General features: G+C 42.7%; 1 protein-coding gene across 5 annotated transcripts in view; it reads right to left on the reverse strand.

Moving 5' to 3' along the window:
- GCH1 (GTP cyclohydrolase 1) overlaps nucleotides 1-2,543 on the reverse strand; it is a 53,980-nt gene extending 51,437 nt beyond the window's left edge. For all 5 annotated transcript variants that reach the window (XM_060293622.1, XM_060293624.1, XM_070045060.1 and 2 more), the window contains exon 1: nucleotides 2,091-2,543. In XM_060293622.1, the coding sequence (XP_060149605.1) occupies nucleotides 2,091-2,430 (340 nt within the window). In that variant the 5' untranslated portion in view covers nucleotides 2,431-2,543. The remainder of the gene's footprint in view (nucleotides 1-2,090) is intronic.
- Nucleotides 2,544-26,892: the final 24,349 nt, after the last annotated feature.

The following is a 26,892-nucleotide window of genomic DNA, read 5'->3' on the forward strand; positions in this document are numbered from 1 at the left end:
GAGCATAAAAAGTATTCAATTAATGGCTATTAATTCTTAAATGGTCTGTGACATTTTCACTGTCGTAAAATACATATAACACTCATCATCTTAACCATTTTAAAACGTGCAATTCAGTGGCGTTTAGCACATTCACAATGTGTGCAGCCATCACCACTCTCTAGTCCTAGAACATCTGCATCATCCCAAGAGGAAACCTGGAACCCATTGAGCAGTCCCTCCCCATTCCACCCTCTCCCCCAGGTCCTCTTGGGTAGGGAGATGATTAGAGTCCCCCTCATCTGATTTCTGTTCCTAGGTCCATGGACTTTTTAAATAATAAATTAACACTTGACTAGAACTGTCTTCTAAGGTAGAATGAAGTGTTCTTTGCAGTCATTAGTCCTATGGCTCATGAGACAAACTTCTGCTAATCATTTCTTAAGTAAACCTTTTGAGACACTTTCGGTCTCAAAAGTCAGGAGGACCTCCCCTACTCTCGAGGTCAGAAATCCCTCTCTCCTGTGAATTCTATTAGGGCGATTCCCAAAGCCTGACCAAGTGCGGCGGACACTTTCAGTGTCCACAAGAGGCAGACTGAGCAAGGCCCTAAGAAGATGTTTCTTCATTACATTCGTGGAATATCACCAAATGGTAGAATATTCACCAAATGAAGAATGTGTATTCTTCAGTCTTCGCATTTTGAAATTCTGTATTTGAGGCTCCAAACTTTTACCAACAAAGGTTTAAAAAGTAAACTTGGACAAAGAACTAGATATCCATTTCTTGGCTTTAAAATGTAGTGTCATTTCCTTTATGTGCCTCACCCCTCTCACACTGATTTCTCACCCTTCCTTTGGGGTGGGGGAGACTGGGCAAAAATAACTGTTTTCCCCAGAATCTATTCAGGAAGTCTCCAGAAACTTGATTGGGGAAATAATCTGAGCAGGGAGGTTACCTTGCAAAGCAGCACTGTTATTCTTTGAGAAATGGTGAAGGCAGAAGGCTTCTTAGACCAAAGGAATAAATGTCACCAAGAGGTACAGAAGATGTGGACTGGAAAACAACGCCCTTGGTCCGAGCTGTGCAAGTCAGATCTTTTTTAACTTTTTTTTTTTTTAATTAGTGACCAACATCGCTCACCCAGCAATTAGGCAGCGAAGTTCTCAATCATTTTCCACCGCCACCCCGCGCCCCCTACTTCCCGGCCTCCTGGGCAAAAGCCTCCTCAGGCGCCGAAAGCACTGGGCCAACCCGGCTCCTTTGGGATGCGTGGGTGGGAAGTGCGTGATAGAGAGACTCCGGGTCCCACAGCCCAGCGAACCTCCCAGACTTCCAGGAAGTCGCTTTCCTGCTTTGGGGTTTGGGGAGTGGGGGAGAAAAGGCGGAGAACGCTTTAAGCAGCAAACTAACCCCCCAAAAACCTCACACTTCAAACTCCAGGAAAGCCCATGCCCAGAACTATGCCAAATTCTGGCCAAGTCCTGAGCTGGAGTGAACTGGATGTGAACAAAAGAGAATTACGACCTTCGGAACACCCGGGTACCCTGGCAAGCCAGCAAGAGTGAGGGTCCCCGAGTTTGCAGCAAAGAATCACCCCCGGCTTCAGACACACAAAGCCAAGGCTTCACCCCAGACCTACCAAAAATGAGACCTCCAGAGCAGAGATGACCTAGGAAGCCGTCACTTCCACGAGCCCAGGTGCACGTTCCTCGGGCATCCGGCCCTGGGCGTTCAGGCGACAAGGGCTCCAGGCTCCCACCCGGGGGCGGGGGTAAGGGACGTGGGAAGGCTCTGTGACTGCGGTCCCGCCAACCCGAGGCTGGAGGAGAGGGCCGCGTGCAGCGAGCGGGGAGGACCCCGCGAGGGCCGCTTCAACTAGTCCCCGGGTGGAGAGGCCGCTGACTCCCACCGCGGCCGAAATGCGTCCCACGCAGGGCCCTCTCCTTGGCCGGACGGCTGGGCCAGGGCCGAGGGCGGGGTTCGGAAAAGTGACAGCACTCGGCTTCCTCCGCCAAGAGTGAGCAACTCCGGGAACTAACTGGAACCGGCGCGCGCTTCCTGCAGCCACCTCCCCAGTGACCGGCACGCCGGCCGGCGGGCGCACTGACCTGAGATGGTCTCCTGGTAGCCCTTGGTGAAGAACTGCATGGCCGTGGCCGCCCTCCAGGGCGTCTTGAGCAGCCCCTGCCGCTGGGGGTCCTCGCCCAGCGAGCGCAGGATGGACGAGTAGGCGGCCGCCAGGTTGGGGAGGTTCAGCTCGTTATCCTCCTCGCTGCGGGGCCGCTCGCCCTTCCAGCCGTCCGCCGGCTGGACGCTCTTGCTCTCCGGCCGCGGCTGCTTCTCGGTGGGCGTACTGGGCCTGGGCCGCGGCGGCTCCCCCTCGGTGAACCCATTGCTGCACCGGGCGTCCCGCGGCTTCGCCTGCACCCGCCCCGGGCCCTTCTCCATAGACCTGCCGCTGCCGCCCCGGAGGGACCCTCGTACGCGTTAGGGGCTGCAACTGAACTTCGCCGGCGGGCAATGGACTGTGACCGCAATCACCTGAATAACGTAGGCCTCGGGCCAGGGGTAGGCTCCGAGCCCGGAACAGAAGAGACTGAGGAGTGCTGGAGCGCCTCCTTTTTATGGGCTGGCGGCTCGGCCGGCGCCGCGGGGCGTTTCCATTGGCCGAGGCTCCTGGCGTCATGGAGCTCACTCCGCCCCTTCGCCCCGCCCCCCGCCGGGTCCTTTGGAAGCCGGCCCCTGTGGCGCGGACCTTGTCCGAGTCCGTGGCGCGGACCTTGTCCGAGTCCGTGGCGCGGACCTTGTCCGAGTCCGTGGCGCGGACCTTGTCCGAGTCCCTCCCGCGGACCTTGTCCGAGTCCCTCCCGCGCCAGGCGGGAGGTTTGGGTTGGACCCCTCTGGCTATTGCCGGATGAACTGAATCCTAAAGGGAGCAGGTGTTCGGAGCTGGAACCTCGGCGAGGGGAGGCAAGGTCTGGGTGCCCCGTCAGCCCTCTCCTCTTAGGGCAAAGAGTACGCTGCATCAGAAGTGTTCTGGTCGCCTCGCCCTGTGAAAGATGAGCAAACAGGTGGCCTCGCCGGGGAAGAGACTGGGTTAAAATGTAGGTATGGAAACCAACTCATACTTTTAGGGCAACAGAATAATATGAATTGAAACGATTGCGTTCGTTAGTTAAAAACATGTCCAACGCACCTGCCTCCAGCCGCTGTCAGGAGGAATGTTACACCAAGTGGTCCTTAAGTGAGTCCCTATATCTAGGAGGACGGTATCTGTGGTGGCCAGAACTTTGACCCTGCAGAAATGGGTTTGCGAGCGAAGAAAAATTAGGGGTCTCATTAAAAACCCATTTGCGTTTTGTGGAAACGCAACTGTGGAAATTTGGTGCTGATCGTTTTAAGAGTGACATGCTAAGTGCCTTTCTCCTGATGCTGATAGAGATTGTGAAACGTTATTGATCAACTGGACTCTTAACCAGTGACATCTGCTTTGACTGTTTAAGATTTTTTAAATGGACTTTTTTTTTCTCACTAGAGGGATTATTTCATAACACCAAAGGTGAGTTTTAAAACATGTATCAAATTAATATTTTATGATTTGCCCCAGAGAGTTTCTAATGCTGATTTTCTGACATATAAACACATATTTAAAGGCTTAGGATCAGACAAACCAGGAGGGAAGCCCCTGGAATTATTCTATGCTAATAAAGTAGCTCAGTCATTATTATTAGTAATTTGTATTTATTGGATGTCTGCTCCAGGCATATTCCTGTTCTAAACATTAAGGAAAGAAATATGGGAAATACCTAGCCTCCTAGGTACCTTTAATCTAAAGTAGAAGAATTATTGGTGTAAGTGGGGTTTTTCAAAATAGTTATTGGATTTCTGTATACAGTAAATATCAAATTACATAGATCAAGAAATATGAACATCCCTTGGAAAGCCTCTTTGTCACTCTCCTACTATTTATTGTCAGTGTTCCAACCCGTCCCCCTCGTCAAGGTCCTATAATATTTTTTCCCTGTAACTGCTCTGCCCACTGTCCAAGGATACTTCCTGGTCAGAATTATCCACTGGGTCTCAAACTATTTCAAGCTGGAGACAACATTAAAGGATGGCCTTGTATTTAACAAATGAAAATAAAGATACCAAGTGAAGTATTTTTAAAACAGAGGGATTCAATGGAGATGCTTTCCATAAGATTTTTTTTTTTAGAGGCAATCATCTGCCTTCCTTTAAAAACACTTGTAAACATTAACTAATATATTTCCCAAAGCAATTTCTAATGAAATTTTACCCTAAAAATTAACATTTTCTTATAAACACTGCCACTAAGTCATTAGCATTTTTATTGCCAGTTACCAGTACAAGGTCTCTGGATTTGTTCTACATTTACTTGTAAATTGGAGGCAGTGTATTTCAGCCAAATGCCCAAAGGCAATACAAGGAAGCTTTAAAATCATGAACACTAGGCAAACAGTTTAACAGTGAAATGTAGGTAGTTGGCAGGGATGGTTATAAGTAGAAATGGGAGAAGAAGAGGGAATAAATTAAAAGAGGAGGGATATATCCCACAGAATTAATTAGCATAAAATGGTTCAGCAGTGAAACTATGAGCATTCACAACCAGGAATTACAACAGCATTCATGTTTTTAACCCAGTAAGGGGACTCATTTTCACCTTGGACTCAACCTGCGAGTTGCTTTCTATCAAAAAGCCAAGGAATTTTTTTTTTAAGTTCTCCCATTTCTAGGGCAGTAGCAAAACAGAGAAGCAGATGAGTGAGATACACAGCACCAAAGACTGAAAATACTGCAGGGCTACAGACATATGTAGTCACTTGCCAAGGGTAACAGGTAAACTAACATTAAGCATTTGGCAATAGTAATTGGAAAAAAGCAAATTTCTCCAAGTGTGCTTGATGAAGGTTCTTTATTTGAAATCCAAACTTTGGAGCAGATTCTGGATCAAGATTGGACATAGGGCTTCCCTGGTGGCGTAGTGGTTAAGAATCTGCCTGCCAATGCAGGGGACATGGGTTTGAGCCCTGGTCTGGGAAGATCCCACATGCCACGGAGCAACTAAGCCCATGTGCCACAACTACTGAGCCTGTGCTCCAGAGCCCGCAAGCCACAGCTACTGAAGCCTGCGTGCCTAGAGCCTGTGCTCTGCAACAGGAGAAGCCACCGCAATGAGAAGCCCACGCACTGCAACAAAGGGTAGCCCCCATTCTCAGCAACTACAAAAAACCAGCGTGCAGCAGCAAAGACCTAATGCAGCCAAAAATTAAATAAATGAATAAATAAATTTATAAAAATAAAAATAATTTAAAGATTGGACATAGATAATAACAAGGTGGACGCAGGAAAAGTGTCCTTGTTCCACTCCTAACTTCCAGAAGCTAGCCTGTGGAGTCAATGCAATCCTGAGATGTCTCACTAAATCCCCCAAATGTAGGGAGAAGCAAAGTGAATGGAAGCCCTTACGTTTCTTCTCTTCTGAATGAGGAGGAATGGAACAAGAGAGAAAATGGGAGAATGTGAACACTGAGCTGACTCTGAGATGGAAGGGAAGGCTCGAGGGCACCTCACTGAGTTGAGAAAACTATCCATAGCCCAAAGGTACCTCACAAGGGAAGAACAGACATACGCCAGGTAGTCACCTGTCCCTGGTAGAGGATCTTTAATACCATCTCGGAAGAAAGGGCAGATGCTGAAAAGGGGACGTTAATGGAGAGTCCAGCCACCACAGCTGAATTCTGTCCTAATCGTCACGATCCCTCAGGGAAAACAAGATACAACACAACCTCCTCCAGTCGCAGACTGTAGCAGAGTGAGGGAAACAAACAGGCTTCCACTGTAATAGGAAACACAAAGAAGTCACCCTCAATAATATGAGGCAGGGACAGGAGGCAGAGAAGCAGCATGGCAACCGTGCAAACATACTGTACAATGGCCAGATGGAACAAAACTAAACAAAGAAAGATAATAATGTATCATATAAAAAGCACAACATCAAAAAATGCAACTGAAAACAAACTCACAGAATAGAAGAAAATTCTTCACAAATGTTTTGTTTGTTTGCTTGGTGTTGGACACCCGTTTAATGTGGACACTCAAGGCCTGGGCAGACTAGGGAGCATGCAGGAGTTGGGCAGGTGGGCAAGGTGGGTGGGTCACTGGCCCACACCTGGCCCCAAGAGGAGGTGCTAGAGGTGGGGGCTGACCCAGGCACGCCAAGGGAAGTACCAGAGGGTGGCCTAGGCAGGCAGACCCCCAGGAGACCCACAGGCCAGCCCTGGAGAAGGTGTCTAAGCCAGAGGATGAGTGCTCAGGCCAGAGCCTGGCCCAGGGAGGTAGGGCTGGGTCATGGCTGGGGGCTCCCGAGCTTAGGGGCTGGCATCACTGGGGGCCTCCCCAGTTGGATTCAAGCAGCTCCTGGAGGCGGGCGTGGAGGTTGTCATTCTTCTCCTCCAGGTGGTCCAGACAGGAGTTGATCTGGTCCAACATGGAGTTAATGGCAGCGTATTCTGCTTCCCTGAAGTCATTGTCCCCACCTTCCACGCTTGCCTCCACCGGCATGCCCGGGTCCCCACTGGGGCCCAACATTGCAGGCTGGGGTGCTGCAAGGGCAGAACGATGATGGAACGTGGCTATGGTCGCACTGACAGCTGGCGCAGGGTGGAAGATGGAGGCTCATAAATGTTTTCTGCTACAGAAAAACTTAATAAAAACATTGAGTTCAATAAGACAAAAACCAAGGGCTTCCCTAGTGGCGCAGTGGTTGAGAGTCCGCCTGCCGATGCAGGGGACACGGATTCGTGCCCCGGTCCGGGAAGATCCCACATGCCGTGGAGCGGCTGGGCCCGTGAGCCATGGCCGCTGAGCCTGCGCGTCTGGAGGCTGTGCTCTGCAACGGGAGAGGCCACAGCAGTGAGAGGCCCACGTACCGCAAAAAAAAAAAAAAAAAATTACACAAAAACCAAGATAATAAAATGATAGAATTGAAAAAGGAGTTACAGATCTAAGAAAATAGAGGACCATCATTATTATGGGATTAATTAGAACCATGTACAAAATAGACACTGTTGAAAATGTAATTATTGACATGAAGAAAGGCATGGGAATGAATGCAGAATAAAAGACAAAGATGAAAGTTGTTAGAGAAGACAAGGATGATCTAGCATAAGAAAAATCAGTGTTTCTGAGGTAGAGAACCCAACAAATGAGAGAATGTAGTCAAAGATATAAGCATATTTCTCTACCAGAAATAAATGTTTATATTTATGTTCAACTGATATCTTCTTTTTTTTGAATTTTATTTTATCTTCTTATACAGCAGGTCCTTATTAGTCATCCATTTTATACACATCAGTGTATACATGTCAATCCCAATCGCCCAATTCATCCCACCACCACCCCCATGCCCCCGCAGCTTTCCCCCTTGGTGTCCATACATTTGTTCTCTACATCTGTGTCTCAATTTCTGCCCTGCAAACCGGTTCATCTGTACCATTTTTCTAGGTTCCACATATATGCCTTAATATATAATATTTGTTTTTCTCATTCTGACTTACTTCACTCTGTATGACAGGCTCTAGATCCATCCACATCTTTACAAATGACCCAATTTAGTTCCTTTTTATGGCTGAGTAAGATTCCATTGTATATAGGTAACACATCTTCTTTACGCATTCGTCTGCTGATGGGCATTTAGGTTGCTTCCATGACCTGGCTGTTGTAAATAGTGCTGCAATGAACATTGGGGTGCATGTGTCTTTTTGAATTATGGTTTTCTCTGGGTATATGCCCAGTAGTGGGATTGCTGGATCATATGGTAATTCTATTTTTAGTTTTTTAAGGAACCTGCATACTGTTCTCCATAGTGGCTGTATCAATTTACATTCCCACCAACAGCGCAAGAGGGTTTCCTTTTCTACCACCCTCTCCAGCATTTGTTGTTTGTAGATTTTCTGATGATGCCCATTCTAACCTGTCTGAGGTGATACATCATTGTAGTTTTGATTTGCATTTATCTAATAATTAGTGATGTTGAGCAGCTTTTCATGTGCTTCTTGGCCATCTGTATGTCTTCTTTGGAGAAATGTCTATTTAGGTCTTCTGCCCATTTTTGGATTGGGTTATTTGTTGTTTTAATATTGAGCTGCATAAGCTGTTTATATATTTTGGAGATTAATCCTTTGTCCGTTGATTCATTTGCAAATATTTTCTCCCATTCTGAGGGTTGTCTTTTCATCTTGTTTATGTTATCCTTTGCTGTGCAAAAGCTTTTAAGTTTCATTAGGTCCCATTTGTTTATTTTTGTTTTTATTTCCATTACTCTAGGAGGTGGAACAAAAAAGATCTTGCTATGATTTATGTCAAAGAGTGCTCTTCCTATGTTTTCCTCTAAGAGTTTTATAGTGTCTGGTCTTACATTTAGGTCTCGAATCCATTTTGAGTTTATTTTTGTGTATGGTGTTAGGAAGTGTTCTAATTTCATTCTTTTACATGTAGCTGTCCAGTTTTCCCAGCACGACTAATTGAAGAGGCTGTCTTTTCTCCATTGTATATGCTAGCCTCCTTTGTCATAGATTAGTTGACCATAGGGGCCTGGATTTATCTCTGGGCTTTCTATCTTGTTCCATTGATCTATGTTCCTGTTTTTGTGCCAGTACCGTATTCTCTTGATTACTGTACCTTTGTCGTATAGTCTGAAGTCAGGGAGCCTGATTCCTCCAGCTCTGTTTTTCGTTCTCAAGATTGCTTTGGCTATTCGGGGTCTTTTGTGTCTCCATACAAATTTAAGATTTTTTGTTCTAGTTCTGTAAAAAATGCCATTGGTAATTTGATAGGGATTGCATTGAATCTGTAGATTGCTTTGGGTAGTATAGTCATTTTCACAATATTGATTGTTCCAACCCAAGAACATGGTATACCTCTCCATCTGTAGCTATCATCTTTAATTTCTTTCATCAATGTCTTATACTTTTCTGCATACAGGTCTTTTGTCTCCCTAGGTAAGTTTATTCCTATGTATTTTATTCTTTTTGTTGCAATGGTAAATGGGAGTGTTTCCTTAATTTCTCTCTCAGATTTTTCATCGTTAGTGTATAGGAATGCAAGAGATTTCTGTGCATTAATTTTGTATCCTGCAACTTCACCAAATTCATTGATTACCTCTAGTAGTTTTCTGGTGGCATCTTTAGGATTCTTTATGTATAGTATCATGTCATCTGCAAAAGTGACACTTTTACTTCTTCTTTTCCAATTTGTATTCCTTTTATTTCTTTTTCTTCTCTGATTGCCATGGCTAGGACTTCCAAAACTATGTTGAATGATAGAGGTGAGAGTGGACATCCTTGTCTTGCTCCTGATCTTAGAGAAAATGCTTTCAGTTTTTCACCATTGAGAATGATGTTTGCTGTGGGTTTCTCATATATGGCCTTTATTATGTTGAGGTAGTTTCCCTTTCTGCCCATTTTCTGGAGAGGTTTTATCATAAATGGGTGTTGAATTTTGTCAAAAGCTTTTTCTGCATCTGTTGAGATGATCATATGGTTTTTATTCTTCAATTTGTTAATATGATTTATCACATTGACTGATTTACATATATTGAAGAATCCTTGCATCCCTGGGATAAATCCCACTTGATCATGTTGTGTGATCCTTTTAATGTGTTGTTGAATTCTGTTTGCTAGTATTTTGTTGAGGATTTTTGCATCTATATTCATCAGGGATATTGGTCTGTAATTTTCTTTTTTTGTAGTATCTTTGTCTGGTTTTGGTATCAGGGTGATGGTGGCCTAATAGAATGAGTTTGGGAGTGTTCCTTCCTCTGCAATTTTTAGGAAGAGTTTGAGAAGGATGGGTATTAGCTCTTCTCTAAATATTTGATAGAATTCACCTGTGAAGCCATCTGGTCCTGGACTTTTGTTTGTTGGAAGATTTTTAATCACAGTTTCAATTTCATTACTTGTGATTGGTCTGTTCATATTTTCTATTTCTTCCTGGTTCAGTTCTGGAAACCTATACCTTTCTAAGTATTTGTTCATTTCTTCCAGGTTGTCCATTTTATTGGCATAGAGTTGCTTGTAGTAGTCTCTTAGGATGCTTTGTATTTCTGCGGTGTCTATTGTAACTTCTCCTTTTTCATTTCTAATTTTATTGATTTGAGTCCTCTCCCTCTTTTTCTTTTCTTTTTTTTTTTTTTATGTGGTATGTGGGCCTCTCACTGTTGTGGCCTCTCCCGTTGTGGAGCACAGCCTCCGGACGTGCAGGCTGAGCGGCCATGGCTCACGGGCCCAGCCGCTCCGCGGCATGTGGGATCTTCCCAGACCAGGGCACAAACCTGTGTCCCCTGCATTGGCAGGCGGACTCTCAACCACTGCGCCACAAGGGAAGCCCTTCCTCTTTTTCTTGATGAGTCGGGCTAATGGTTTATCAATTTTGTTTATCTTTTCAAAGAACCAGCTTTTAGTTTTATTGATCTTTGCTATTGTTTTCTTTGTTTCTGTTTCATTTATTTCTGCTCTGATCTTTGTGAATTCTTTCCTTCTGCTAACTTTCGGTTTTATTTTTTCTTCTTTCTCTAGTTCCTTTAGGTGTAAGGTCAGATTGTTTATTTGAGATTTTTCTTGTTTCTTGAGGTAGGCTTGTATAGCTATAAGCTTCCCTCTTAGAACTGCTTTTGCCGCATCCCATAGGTTTTGGATCATCGTGTTTTCATTGTCATTTGTCTCTAGGTATTTTTTGATTTCCTCTTTGATTTCTTCAGTGATCTCTTGGTTACTTAGTAATGTATTTTTTAGCCTCCATGTGTTTGTGTTTTTTTACGTTTTTTTCCCTGTAATTCATTTCTAATTTCATAGTGTTGTGGTCAGAAAAGATGTTTGATATGATTTCAATTTTCTTAAATTTACTGTGGCTTGATTTGTGACCCAAGATGTGATCTATGCTGGAGAATGTTCCATGCGCACTTGAGAAGAAAGTGTAATCTGCTGTTTCTGGATGGAATGTCCTATAAATATCAATTAAATCTATCTGGTCTATTGTGTCATTTAAAGCTTGTGTTTCCTTATTTATTTTCATTTTGGATGATCTGTCCATTGGTGTAAGTGAGGTGTTAAAGTCCCCCACTATTACTGTGTTACTGTTGATTTCCTCTTTTATAGCTCTTAGCTGTTGCCTTATGTATTGAGGTGCTCCTATGTTGGGTGCATATATATTTATAATTGTTATATCTTCTTCTTGGATTGATCCCTTGATCATTATGTAGTGTCCTTCCTTGTCTCTTGTAACATTCTTTATTTTAAAGTCTATTTTATCTGAAACAAGTATTGCTACTCCAGCTTTCTTTTGATTTCCATTTGCATGGAATATCTTCTTCCATCCCCTCACTTTCAGTCTGTATGTGTCCCTAGGTCTGAAGTGGGTCTCTTGTAGACAGCATATAGATAGGTCTTGTTTTTGTATCCATTCAGCAAGCCTGTGTCTTTTGGTTGGAGCATTTAATCCATTCACGTTTAAGGTAATTATCGATATGTATGTTCCTATGACCATTTTCTTAATTGTTTTGGGTTTGTTTTTGTAGGTCCTTTTCTTCTCTTGTGTTTCCCACTTTGAGAAGTTCCTTTAGCATTTGTTGTAGAGCTGCTTTGGTGGTGCTGAATTCTCTTAGCTTTGGCTTGTCTGTAAAGCTTTTGATTTCTTCATCAAATCTGAATGAGATCCTTGCCGGGTAGAGTAATCTTGGTTGTAGGTTCTTCCCTTTCATCACTTTAAGTACATCATGCCACTCCCTTCTGGCTTGTAGAGTTTCTGCTGAGAAATCAGTTGTTAACCTTATGGGAGTTCCCTTGTATGTTATTTGTCGTTTTTCCCTTGCTGCTTTCAATAATTTTTCTTTGTCTTTAGTTTTTGCCAATTTGATTACTATGTGTCTCGGCGTGTTTCTCCTTGGGTTTATCCTGTATGGGATGTGCTTCCTGGACTTGGGTGGCTATTTCCTTTCCCATGTTAGGGAAGTTTTTGACTGTAATCTCTTCAAATATTTGCTTGGGTCCTTTCTCTCTCTCTTCTCCTTCTGGGACCCCTATAATGTGAATGTTGTTCCATTTAATGTTGTCCCAGAGGTCTCTTAGGCTGTCTTTATTTCTTTTCATTCTTTTTTCTTTATTCTGTTCCACATCAGTGAATTCCACCATTCTGTCTTCCAGGGCACTTATCCACACTCTGCCTCAGTTATTCTGCTATTGATTCCTTCTAGTGTAGTTTTCATTTCAGTTATTGTATTGGTCATCTCCGTTTGTTTGTCCTTTAATTCTTGTAGGTCTTTGTTAAACATTTCTTGCATCTTCTTGATCTTTGCCTCCATTCTTTATCCGAGGTCCTGGATCATCTTCACAATCATTATTCTGAATTCTTTTTCTGGAAGGTTGCCTATCTCCACTTCATTTAGTTGTTTTTCTGGGGTTTTATCTTGTTCCTTCATCTGGTACATAGCCCTCTACCTTTTCATGTTGTCTATCTTTCTGTGAATGTGGTTTTTGTTCCACAAACTGCAGGATTGTAGTTCTTCTTGCTTTGCCGTCTGCCCTCTGGTGGATGAGGCTATCTAAGAGGCTTGTGCAAGTTTCCTGATGGGAGGGACTGGTGGTGGGTAGAGCTGACTGTTGCTCTGGTGGGCAGAGCTCAGTAAAACTTTAATCTGTTTAACTGCTGATGGGTGGGGCTGGGTTCCCTCCCTGTTGGCTGTTTGGCCTGAGGCAACCCAACACTGGAGCCTACCTGGGCTCTTTGATGGGGCTAATGGCAGACTCTGGGAGGGCTCACGCCAAGGAGTACTTCCCAGAACTTCTGCTGCCAGTGTCCTAGTCCCCACTGTGAGCCACAGCCACAGTCTGCCTCTGCAGGAGACCCTCCAACACTAGCAGGTTGGTCTGGTTCAATCTCCCCTCGGGTCACTGCTCCTTCCCCTGGGTCCCGATGCACACACCACTTTGTGTGTGCCCTCCAAGCGTGAAGTCTCTGTTTCCCCCAGTCCTGTCGAAGTCCTGCAGTCAAATCCCACTAGCCTTCAAAGTCTGATTCTCTAGGAATTCCTCCTCCCATTGCCAGACGCCCAGGTTGGGAACCTGACGTGGGGCTCAGAACCTTCACTCCAGTGAGTGGACTTCTGTGGTATAAGTGTTCTCCAGTCTGTAAGTCACCCACCCAGCAGTTACGGGATTTGATTTTACTGTGTTTGCGCCCCTCCTGCCATCTCATTGTGGCTTTTCCTTTGTCTTTGGCTGTGGGGTATCTTTTTTGGTGAGTTCCAGTGTCTTCCGGTCGATGATTGTCCAGCTAGTTGTGATTCTGGTGTTCTCACAAGAGGGAGTGAGAGCACATCCTTCTACTCCACCATCTTGGTTCCTAATCTCAACTGATTTTCAAGAAGGGTGCCAAGACAATTCAATGGTACTGGGACAATTGTATATCCTTTTGCATGTAGCAAAAGAAATAAGTTGGGACTTCCATGGTGGCACAGTGGTTAAGAATCCACCTGCCAATGCAGGGGACATGGGTTCGACCCCTGGTCCAGGAAGATCCCACATGCTGCAGAGCAACTAAGCTTGTGCACCACAACTACTGAGCCTGTGCTCTAGAGCCCACAAGCCACAATTACTGAAGCCCACATGCCACAACTACTGACGCCCGTGGGCCTAGATTCTGCACAACACAACGAAGAGTAGCCCCCACTCACCACAACTAGAGAAAGCCCGCACGCAGCAACAAAGACCCAACGCAGCCTAAAATAAGTAAATTAATTAATTAAATTAAAAAAGGGAAAGAACTAAGTTGGATCTCTATCTCATGCTATATACAAAAAATCTGCTCAAAATAGATCAAAGACTAAATCTAAGAACAAAAATTACAAACCTTTTAGAAGAAAACATAGGCATTAATCTTCATAACCTTGGATTAGGCAATTAGATTTACTAGAAATGACACCAAAAGTGGAAGCAACAAAAGAAAAAAAAAAAAGATAAATTAGACTTCACCAAATTAAAAATTGTTATGTTTCAAAGGACACTATCAAGAGAGGAAAAAAACAACCCACAGTTGGGAGAAAATATTTGCAAATCATATATCTGATATGGGACTAGTATCTAGAATATATAAGAACTCGTACTACTTAATAATAAAAGGACCAATAATCTAATTTTAAAATGGGCAAAGGATTTGGATAGACGTCTCTCCAGAGAAGACATACACATGGCCAATAAGCATGAGAAGAGATGCGCAACATCATTAACCATCAAGGAAATGTAAATTAGGGTATGACTGAATACTACCTCATACCCACTAGGATGGCTATATTCAAAAAGATAGGTAATAACAAGTGTTTCTGAGAACTAAAGAAATTAGTATCCTTATACACTTCTGGTAGAAATATAAAATAGTCCAGCTACTTTAAAAAACAGTCTGGCAGTTCCTTAAATCGTTAAACATAGAGTTCCCATATAACCCAGCAATTCTACAGCAGGTATAAACCCAAGAGTAATAAAAACATATATCTATACAAAAACTTATACATGAATGCTTATAGCACCAGTATTCATAATATCCAAAAAGTGGAAACAACCCAAATGTTCATCAACTGATGAATGGATAAACAAAGTGTGATATATACATGCATTGGCATACTATTCAGCCATAAAAATGAAGTACTGAATACTAACATAGCCTATAACATGGATAAATCTCTTTTTAATGTATTTATTTGCTTATTTGGCTGCGTTGCGTCTTTGTTGCTGCATGCTGGCAGCAACTCTTCATTGCAGTGTGCGGGCTTCTCATTGCAGTGGCTTCTCCTGTTGTGGAGCACAGACTCTAGGTGCACGGGCTCAGTAGTTGTGGCTCGCGGGCTCTAGAGAACAGGTTCAGTAGTTGTGGTGCACAGGCTTAGTTGCTCCGCGGCATGTGGGATCTTCCTGGACCAGGGATTGAACCCGTGTCCCCTGCACTGGCAAGCGGATTCTTAACCACTGTGCCACCAGGGAAGTCCCACATGAATGAATCTTGAAGACATTATCCCAAGTGAAAAAAGTCAGGTGCAAATCGTCACATACTGTGTGATACTATTACATGAAATGTTCAGAATAAGCAAATGCATAAAGATAGAAAGTAAATTAGTGGTTGCCATGGCCTGGGCAGAATGGGGAATAGGGAGTGACCACTAACAGGTATGGGGTTTCTTTTGGGGTCATAAACATTCTTTGGAATTAGATAGTGGTGACGGTTGCATAATTTTGTGAATATACTAAAAATCACTGAACTGTACACTTGAAAAGGATGAACTTTATGGTGTGTGAATTATATCTCAATAAAAAAAAGTCAGTTCTCTTAAAAATACAGTTGGCAAAAAATATATATATTTGATTGGCAAAAAGAAATTCATTCGGGTTTTTGCATGTTTCAGAAAAACCCGAATGAACTTTTTGGCCAACCCAATAGCTTTCTAGAAAACATTGAGACAGAGGGCTTAACTCCAAGCTAGATAAAATTTTGAATTTGAAAGACAGCTTCAAGAATAGAGTGTTTTAAGCATCCAGGCAAAAACCAAGCCAAACCAAAACAACAAATCGCCTAAAAGAAAGGGGTTGGGAGTAAGGACATAGGCTACTCTCCAAATTTTCCACAGCAACGTCCATTGCCAAAAAACAAACAAACAAAAATTTGGAGGAGGCAGCTTTATAGCTTTAAGGAAAGTAAGCTATACTCAATGAAGAAAGCATTCAAGTTATAAGGGTGCACCATCTCAAAGATGTATGAACTCAGAAAGCACAACTCCTATAAGTTCCTTATTGAGAAAACCACTTGACTTGAGATCTCGCTAATTGAGATAATCAAAATAAAGAACTCAAGAGTGAAGAAATTATGGTAAACATTTAAGTATAAAACCAATTTAAAATATTTAAATATGAAAACAGTGCTAAGTATAAAGCCAATACTAGATAACTTTGATAATCATCATTACAAACAGAAGAACAGGAACAGTGTGAACCTGGACAACATGAGAATAAGAATACAACCAACCAAAACTAAGAATTGGAGAAAAGGAGATAGGCACAGTCTTCACCCTTCAGAAAAAGAAGTCAATAATATTCTTTAAACTGAAACATAGTAGTAAAAAAATCTTCATGGAGTTTATAATTTCTTTTTTTTTTTTAACTTCAGAGAGATTGTTAAAGAAATATTACTGGGGGAGTGAAGAAATTTTGTGTCAACTTGACTGGGCTAAGGGATGCCCAAATATCTGGTCAAACATTCCTAGGCATGTCTGGGAGGGTGTTTCCAGAAGAGATTAGCCTTTGAATTAGTGAACTGAGTAAAGAAGATTGCCCTCCCCAATGCAAGTGGGCATCATTCAACTCCTTGAGAGCCCAAATAGAACAAAAAGGCAGGGGAAAAGCAAATTCACTCTCTCAGCTTGAGCTGAGAGATCCGTCTTCTCCTGCCCTGGGCCTCAATCATCAGTGAGTGCTTCTGGTTCCCCGGCTTTCCAACTCAGATCATGGCTTACACCATCAGCGCCCCCTCACTCCACCCCTGTTCCCAGGCCTTTGGACTCAGGCTGAATTACAGCACTGGCTTTCCTGGCCTTCCAGCTTGTAGATGGTAGATCATGGGACTTCTCATCCACCATGACCATGTGAGCCAATTCCTATAATAAATCTCCTCTTATATATATATTTATATCCTATTGGCTTTGTTTCTCTGGAGAATCCTTACTAATACAGATTTTTCAAAATAGATTCCTTCAGATTTGCTTCAGATCCCTTTTCTTCTATTAAATTCAAATAAAATGAATTTAAGTGTTTCTATTAAAAATAGTATTTCTGGTAGGATGCCATTTGGCAAAGGGTTTCAACCAGTTTGTAGTGAAGAATTAGAAATTCACACTGGGATGCCACTGCATGGTATTCATAGTTACTGATCCAATAAACTGTATTTGGTTCTCAGCCTGCTGGGTAGGTTCGGTTATAAATCACTTTAAAGTCCCAAGTACGTCGGAATTCCCTGGTGGTCCAGTGGTTAGGACTTTGCGCTTGGCCCGGTTCAATCCCTGGTTGGGGAACTAAGATCCCCCAAGCCGCAGCAGGACCGAAAAATAAAAAAAGTCCCAAGTACAGAATAAGCCATGTGGAACCCCAACCGAAGATTGGATCCTGATGCCCACAGTGAGCAATCAGGTAAATGCCACTGATTTAAAACACTGAAGGTGGGCTTACCTGGTGCGCAGTGGTTGAGAGTCCGCCTGCCGATGCAGGGGACACGGGTTCGTGCCCCGGTCCGAGAAGATCCCACATGCCACGGAGCGGCTGGGCACGTGAACCATGGCCGCGCGCAGGCGCGCGTCCGGAGCCTGTGCTCCGCAATGGGAGAGGCCACAACAGTGAGAGGCCCGCGTACCGCCAAAAAAAAAAAACACACTGAAGGCTGTTTTAGCAATGATTCTTCTCTGGGTGTACCACATGTTAATTGCAGCACAGGAAATATGGTCAGAGAGGACAAAATCCAAGCTTCTGTTTCCTGATGAGCTATAAAAAAGGTCAGGCAACACAAGCTGTCACACTCTGAGGTGCCTTAGGTTGAATTCATAGGGAGAGCTGAATGTGAAGCATTCTTTAGTCTGCTTGATGATGGGGCTGGGAGTGGAGCTTCAGTCCTGGGATCCCCTCCTCCACTTACTGCCCTGGTTCAGGACCACCTGCCCACCCACAGGTGTATTACAATACAACAAGCCTCTTTCCATCCATATGCCATCTAACCTTGTCCATATCAGTAGGCACAGATAGAAGACTCCCTGGAGACAGTTTCCCCTATTCTATACTGGATCCCAAACCAGATGAGAACATTGAGATTGAGAATCCAAGCCAAGGAGGAGATATTTTAAATTTCATATAATTGTCCAAATGTTTTCACTTTGAGCCAAGTCACTCAGGATTTCAGTCAGTTCCAGAATCAGGTATTTGTCCTTTTTGGTCTATCACCTGCAATGTGCAAAATATTTGTGGTTTTAAAGATTAACAAAAATTAAGCTTGTAATCTACTCTGGCAGAGTTAAATTTCAGAGAGGGGCTCTACTGACATGGAGAAAGATTGCCCTCATGATGCCATCAGGATTAGGTGTCATTCAACAAATATTCAGTGACCATCTGCTACATGCCAGGGTGTGTATAAGGCATAAAGGAGTACAACAGTGAACAAAAGAAACAAAAACTCCCTGCCTTCAAGGAGCTTCCATTCATTCATTCAACAAGTTCTTTGATGTTGTTACCTCTAAGGCATATGTGATTTTTTTTTTCATTGCTTTTGGAAGAATTCTAGAGACTTTATTGCCACTTAAAAAGTAAAACTGGGGACTTCCCTAGTGGCACGTGGTTAAGAATCCTCCTGCCAATGCAGGGGACACAGGTTCGATCGCTGGTCCGGGAAGATCCCACATGCCACGGAGCAGCTAAGCCCGTGGGCCACAACTACTGAGGCTACGTTTTAGAGCCCATGAGCCACAACTACTGAGCCAGCACACCAGAGCCCATGCTCCACAACAAGAGAAGCCACCACAATGAGAAGCCCGCACACTGCAATGAAGAGTAACCCCGGCTCGCCACAACTAGAGAAAGTCCAGGTACAGCAACGAAGGCCCAATGCAGCCAAAAATAAATAAATAAGTAAATAAATTTATTAAGAAAAAAAAGTAAAACCGGGTAAGCTCACAAATTAGAAAAAATAAGGGCCATGTCATGTAGTGGTTAAGAAACAATTTGAGGTGTCACCCTCCCTGAGTTCGTGCCCTCGCCTCCATCGGTTATCAGCTTGTTGACCACGGGCACATTTCTTAACTTCTTTAAGCCTCAGATTCCTCATCTGTAAAATGAGTATACTAATAATAGAATATTCTTCATAGGCTTGTTGTGGGAGTTTGAGATAATCTATGTAGAGAATTTAGCAACAGTACTAGAGACAGAACAATTGAGTGATAAATGTTAGCCATTGTTAATGGCAAGAGTGTTTAAAATACAAAAAGAATATTCTGATTATAGAAAGATCCCTTGGAAAATGAGTATTTAACTGCTAATTTACTTAAGGGAACCTAAGTACAGACCAGAAAAAACTTAGTGTTATCTCTTATTAACTGAAAACTAATCAGAAGTTGAAATAAAATATTTCTGAAATTATAATGTAAATCCATAAGAATATGATTTGTTTCAAGCTTTTCAGTAATAGATTGTGTTAAGTGTATTGTAAATACTGTATTGTAAATACTGTGTTGTAAATACTGTGAGTTTGGTTTTTTTTTTTTAAGCACAGTTGGTGCAACCCCCGATCATGGAAGTACAGAATTATACTTTAGACAATGCATTTTGCTGAATATTGTTTCCTAGTAAACACCTTATTTGTTGAGTTCCCAACCAGGCATTGTGAAATGGCACAGTTCAATAAAAGGTTGTCAGACTCATGTATGATGAGAACACTGGGCTGGCACTCTGTCATCTGAGACAAAGATGACCTGAACACTGACCAACATTTATCTGCAAAGAGTGCCATCTCCAACACAGCCGGGTCTGATGGCAAGGCTGTACATCCAGCCACATATTTCCACGGCTCATGTCTTCTCCCTGATCCCCTCTATCAATAAGTGTGGGAGTTATTTCTGGAGGATGCCTAGTTTATCCAGAATCAAGGATTTGTTTGCTAGTCAGCAGATGCTTTCAAGTGGTAATTTAACTGTCAATGAAAAATAAATAAATGGTGTTGCAAATTCTGGATGATCTTAGCAATTCTTGGAAGCTCTGCGTTATTGAATGCATCTCCGTCTCAGTTGCCCGGGGAACTGCATTTTGATGTCGCACGTCAAGCAGATCTTTCCTGAGTGTAATTGTAGTTTTTCTGATGCCGTGCTTAAAGCTGTTCAAATGTTTGGCTTCTGGCAAATACTTCCTAACATCATTCACGACAGTGATGGATCTGAAGCAATTTTAATACATTTTTAAATCCCATTAACTTGTTAAATAACCAGAGAAAGAATCCTATATAAATTGAAAACATCTTTATTACCAGAAGAGATGTCTGGGAAGATATAGGCGAATCTGTATTGATCTGATGTTTCCAAGACCATGGTTGGTCCTTTGCAGGATCAAATCTTAGAAGCCAGTCATGCATCTTCATATAGTGAGATGAAGCCCAGTACTGGGTGGACCATTGGTTTCTGGAAGTCACTGCTAGATGCCTACCCAATACTCTTTCTCCCCTTCTTTTTTTACCGAAATATCTCCAACTTAGTTCAGAGAGGCAGTGTGCCTGGACTTGGCTAAAAAACACAAATTTTCCAAGTTTCCTGGAGCTGCAATGATCACATATTCTGTCCAGTGAGATATCCGTTGCTAGGTGGCACTTCTGGGAAAGGCCTTTGAAAGGGTGAAGATAGGTGCTCAGCCTATAGGTGCCTCCTGCCCTTCACGTTCTTTCTCTTGCTAGGAACGCAGAGGTCATGCAGAAGTGGATTAGCCATCTTGTGCCCCAAGTACATGCTCAGGATAACTGAGCAGAAAGATACGAAGATCCTGAGTCCCCAGTGACACAGAAGAACCTCTGTTCCAGCCCTGGATCACCTCACCCCAGCTTGCCATTATTTGAGAAAAGGGAAACAATTTACTGAGCCACTGGCATTTGAGTCCCTGTCATTAGAAGCCAAACACAGTTCCTAGCCTGTAGTGGAATGCTGCAAGTAAAATGGGAAACTAAGTGTTTGACAGAGGGCTTTAAAGATCCACCTACTGGAGCCTGGAAGGCTAGTGGTCCCTGTTTCAGCAAGGCAAAGCATTTGGTCAGACTGTTCTCTGCTGTACCTTTCTTGCAGTACGTCAGTCATCACTCTGATGGCAGAAGAGGAAGAGAGCTGGGACCTTGTTCATTGATAGTATTGCCAAGTTATTCTAGACCAGGTCTGCCACACCCAGACCTCTTATTGGGTAAGAAGAATGATCCTTTATATTTTCTTTGCATTTTACGTTATAGAGTGCATTCTACTTAAGGCATATAAATGAGAGGAATAATTCCAAATACCCTGCATGGTACCTGGCATATGGAAACTATTTAATAGAAATTTGTTGGGGGGCGGTGGTGGTGGGATGAATTGGGAGGCTGGGATTGACATGTATACACTGATATGTATAAAACAGATAACTAGTAAGAACATGCTATATAAAAATTAAATTTAAAAAAAGATTTAAAAAATTTGTTGAATAACTAAATGGGAAGCTCTTATCATTCTATCTGTCTCACTTCAGAATGTACATAAATGAGGACCTTGCTTTTGTTGGTTTTACTGTTACTTATCTGCCAATTTATTATGCCTTGCTCCAGGAAAATAAACAGTTTACAGATTGATTAAAAAATTAGGTTGGGGGCTTCCCTGGTGGCGCAGTGGTTGAGAGTCCGCCTGCCGATGCAGGGGATGCGGATTCGTGCCCCGGGTCCGGGAAGATCCCACATGCCGCGGAGCGGCTGGGCCCGTGAGCCATGGCCGCTGAGCCTGCGCGTCCGGAGCCTGTGCTCCGCAAAGGGAGAGGCCACAACAGTGAGAGGCCCGCGTACCGCAAAAGAAAAAAAAAAAAAGTGAGGTTGGACTTTGTGATATCTAGCCCTCGACGAAACCATAAGACAATGATGATAGCTAACAGTTTTTGAATGCCCTCTATGTGCCAGTCACTGTTCTAAGAAATTTGTTAACTGATTTAATCCTTACTACCATCCGATAACATATGATTATTATGATAATAATTCCATAGGTGGGAAACTATTATTATAGTAGTTTTCTAGGTACAGAAGGCACAGATAAGCTAGGTCACTTGTCCAAGATCACACAATCAGAATTAGTGAGTGGCAGAGCCAGGATTAATCCAGGTGTTCTAGCTCTCAGCTACTACACTCTAACTTTGCTTTAGTATATTTTTCTTCATTCTTCATCCTCCTCCTCCCTCCAGGCTTTGGGCTTCTGTGACAGTTGCTATCACCCTGTGAGTTTGAGTGTTTAAAGTCTTTGCTTTGCCAGGCTGTGTATTTCTTCTTCTTACCTGTGAGGAGGTGATTCCTGGGTTCAGACCTCATAGTCTGCTGGAGGCAGGTTCTCTGTAGGGATGATTAATGTTTACACTTGATGCTTTTTGAAAAGCAAAATCATAATGTTTGTGTTTATTATAACAGTGAGGCATAATCATTTGCTGGTACTATGTTGACTAGTGTGGCAGAGAATTCTAGATATTCCTGTATCCCTGCTCCCCTTCTTCTAAAGTAACAGATCCTATTATTAACCTGGGCACATGGCCACTCTGAATAATGACACTTCCATCCACTCTCACACTTAGATGAGGCCACAGAGTGCTGGTCAGTGGGATGTGAATGGAAGGGATGTATACAACTCGTAGGTTGCATCTCATTTCTAATGCCCTGGAATGGGAACATAATGGACCATGTAGAAAGAGCAGTCTCCTAGAGATGGTGGAACAACCAGATGGATGGAGCCTGGAGCTTTGGTAACATTACAGAGCAAAGCCACCTTATTAATCCAGTCATATACTCAAGAGAGAAATAAACTCCTCTGTTGTTTAAGCCACTGGTATTTTGGGGTTTTGGGGGGGTTTTGGTTTTGTTTGCTTTTTTGTTGTTTTTTGGTTTTGGCCGCACTGCATGGCATGTGGGATCCTAGTTCCCAGACCAGGGATTGAACCCCGGCCATGGCAGTGAAAGCACCGAGTCCTAACCACTGGACCGTGAGGGAATTCTGAAGTCACTGGTATTTTGGACCTCTATTATTGGCAGCAGAGCCTATTAATTAATTCTAATTAATACAACTGAGGTATACAATCAGAGCCAGACCTAAAGAAATGAAAATGTCAATCATATCATGTTAGTATCCTGCATGATTTACCTGACTCAGCAATCTTTAATTGACATCCATCACTGTTGTATAACTCTGGGTTGAATAGGGAAAATCCCACATTTGAATAAAAACAACCCTGAATCTTTCCTGTAATCAGACCCCTTCCTGATGACTTACAGTCTCAAAGCCTCCTGATGACTTACAGCCTCAAAGCCTTCCTTTCTGTAGCTGAAAAGGACTCCGTTTACCACGATTGGAGAAATGATCTTGCCACCCTCTTTGACTTTGTTTTTTTCTTGCTTGATTCAGGGTTTGAATCTCTAGAGTTGACAACCAGGTTCTAGTGTTAGGTGACAACCATCCCAGTTTGCCTGGGATCTTCCCAGGAGATCAGCTCGGTGCTTTGTGACCACCTAGAGGGGTGGGATAGGGAGGGTGGGAGGGAGACGCAAGAGGGAGGATATGGGGAAATATGTATACATATAGCTGATTCACTTTCTTATACAGCAGAAACTAACACAACATTGTAAAGCAACTATATTCTAATAAAGATGTTAAAAAAAAAAGGCACTGAAAGCCTGGAATGGCAGAAAATCCCTGATTCCTGATCAAACCAGGATAGTTGGTCACACTTTAAATATGTTATGCTATTTCTTTTCTCAGAGCTTCTCAGTTTTTATCTACCGCTACCTTTCTACTTTCATTCTCATGTGTCATTTGTTGTCCAGTATGTGTCAAGCATAATGTTAGGTGTTGGAGAAGTACAAAGAGTAGTTGGATCAGGAAGTTTTCATCTACTAAAGGAAACAGATGTATAAATCTAATTATAATACAGTATAGTACATTCAGTTGAAGAGGTAAGTGTGAAATATTTGGGGAATGCAGAAGAAGTAATTTAAGGTACTGGGTGATTTAGGAAAGGGCTTCATAGAGAAGGGGACATTTCATCTGCATCTTAAAAATGATTAGATGTTCATCAAGCAGGGAAGTTGCTGAGTAGTTGCCTCTTACCACTTAATCCACTTAATTCTTCCTTTTTTTTTTTTTTTTTTTTTTTTTTTGCGGTACGTGGGCCTCTCACGTGTGGCCTCTCCCACTGCAGAGTGCAGGCTCCGGACGCACAGGCTCAGTGGCCATGGCTCACGGGCCCAGCCACTCCACGGCATGAGGGATCTTCCTGGTCCAGGGCACGAACACACGTCCCCTGTATCAGCAGGTGGACTCTCAACCACTGCGCCACCAGGGAAGCCCAATCCTTCCTTTTTAATGGAACTTTAATCTGAACAGAAGATCAGTATAAAACAAATCCAGGAAAAGGATGCTCATTATTCATGATTTCTTATCTTTTATGAAATTTTTATCTGAATCTTTCTCCCACACAGAAACAAGTTCTAGTAGTTCTGGCTAAAGAAATGCAAACAGAAGTTGTTGGATGGGTGGGGAAACTGACTAAAAGGGACAGACAGAGTGTCCTTGTCCCCACGGTGAGCTACAGCCAACACCTGCCTCTGCAGGAGACCCTTCAACACTAGCAGCCATGTGTCTGACAGGGTCTTGGTGCTCTGGCTGGGTGTCAGGCCTGTGCCTCTGAGATGGGAGAGCCAACTTCAGGACGTTGGTCCACCAGAGACCTCCCAACTCCACATAATATCAAATGTTCTCCCAGAGATCTCCATCTCAACACTAAGACCCAGCTCCACTCAACGACCAGCAAGCTAGAGTACTGGACACCCTATGCCAAACAACTAGCAAGACAGGAACACAACCCCACCCATTAGCAGAGAGACTGCCTAAAATCATAATAAGGTCACAGACACCCCAAAACACACCAACGGATGCGGTCCTGCCAACCAGAAAGACAAGATCCAGCCTCATCCACCAGAACACAGGCACCAGTCCCCTCCACCAGGAAGCCTACACAACCCACTGAACCAACCTTAGCCACTGGGGGCAGACACCGAAAACAACGGGAACGACAAACCTTCAGCCTGCGAAAAGGAGACCCCAAATACAGTAGGTTAAGCAAAATGAGAAGACAGAGAAACACACAGCAGATGAAGGAGCAAGGCAAAAACCCACCAGACCAAACAAATGAAGAGGAAATAGGCAGTCTACCTGAAAAAGAATTCAGAGTAATGATAGTAAAGATGATCCAAAATCTTGGGAATAGAATGGAGAAAATACAAGAAACGTTTAACAAAGACCTAGAAGAACTACAGAGCAAGGAAATAATGATGAGCAACACAATAAATGAAATTAAAAATTCTCTAGATGGAATCAATGTAGAATAACTGAGGCAGGAGAATGGATAAGTGACCTGGAAGATAAAATATTGGAAATAACTACCACAGAGCAGAATAAAGAAAAAAGAATGAAAAGAATTAAGGACAGTCTCAGAGACCTCTGGGACAACATTAAACACACCAACATTCTAATTATAGAGGTCCCAGAAGAAGAAGAGAAAAAGAAAGGGACTGAGAAAATATTTGAAGAGATTATAGTTGAAAACTTCCCTAATATGGGAAAGGAAATAGTTAATCGAGTCCAGGAAGCACAGAGAGTCCCATACAGGATAAATCCAAGGAGAAATACGCCAAGACACATATTAATCAAACTGTCAAAAATTAAATACAAGGAAAACATATTAAAAGCGGCAAGGGAAAAACAACAAATAATATACAAGGGAATCCCCATAAGGTTAACAGCTGATCTTTCAGCAGAAACTCTGCAAGCCAGAAGGGAGTGGTAGGACATATTTATAGTGATGAAAGGGAAAAACCTACAACCAAGATTACTCTACCCAGCAAGGATCTCATTCAGAGTCAATGGAGAAATTAAAACCTTTACAGAAAAGCAAAAGCTAAGAGAATTCAGTGCCACCAAACCAGCTTTACAACAAATGCTAAAAGAACTTCTCTAGGCAGGAAACAAAAGAGAAGGAAAAGACCTAATAACAAACCCAAAACAATTAAGAAAATGGTAATAGGAACATACATATCAATAACTATCTTAAATGTAAATGGATTAAATGCTCAAACCAAAAGACATAGACTGGCTGAATGGATACAAAAACAAAACCCATATATATGCTGTCTACAAGAGACCCACTTCAGACCTAGGGACACATACAGACTGAAAGTGAGGGGATGGGCAAAGATATTCCATGCAAATGGAAATCAAAAGAATGATGGAGTAGCAATTCTCATATCAGACAAAATAGACTTTAAAATAAAGACTATTACAAAAGACAAAAAAGGAGACTACGTAATGATCAAGGGATCAATCCAAGAAGATATAATAATTGTAAATATTTATGCACCCAACATAGGAGAACCTCAATACATAAGGCAAATGCTAACAGCCATAAAAGGGGAAATAGACATTAAGACAATCATAGTAGAGGACTTTAACACCCCACTTTCACCAATGTACAGATCATCCAAAATGAAAATAAATAAGGAAACACAAGCTTTAAATGATACATTAAACAAGATGGACTTAATTGATATTTATAAGACATTCCATCCAAAAACAACAGAATACACTTTCTTCTCAAGTGCTCATGGAACATTCTCCAGGATAGATCATACCTTGGGTCTCAAATCAAGCCTTGGTAAATTTAAGAAAATTGAAATCTTATCAAGTATCTTTTCTGACATAATGTTATGAGACTTGACATCAATTAGAGGAAAAAATCTGTAAAAAAATTACAAACAGATGGAGGCTAAACAATACACTACTAAATAACCAAGAGATCACTGAAGAAATAAAAGAGGAAATTTAAAAATACCTAGAAAAAAATGACAATGAAAACACGAGGTCACAAAAGCTATGGGATGCAGCCAAAGCAGTCCTAAGAGGGAAGTTTATAGCAATACAATCCTACCTCAAGAAACAAGAAACATCTCAAATAAACAACCTAACCTTACACCGAAAGCAGTTAGAGAGGGAAGAACAAAAAAACCCCAAAGTTAGCA

This window comes from Globicephala melas, chromosome 2, assembly GCF_963455315.2.
Source record: "Globicephala melas chromosome 2, mGloMel1.2, whole genome shotgun sequence".
NCBI classification, from domain to species: Eukaryota; Metazoa; Chordata; class Mammalia; order Artiodactyla; family Delphinidae; genus Globicephala; species Globicephala melas.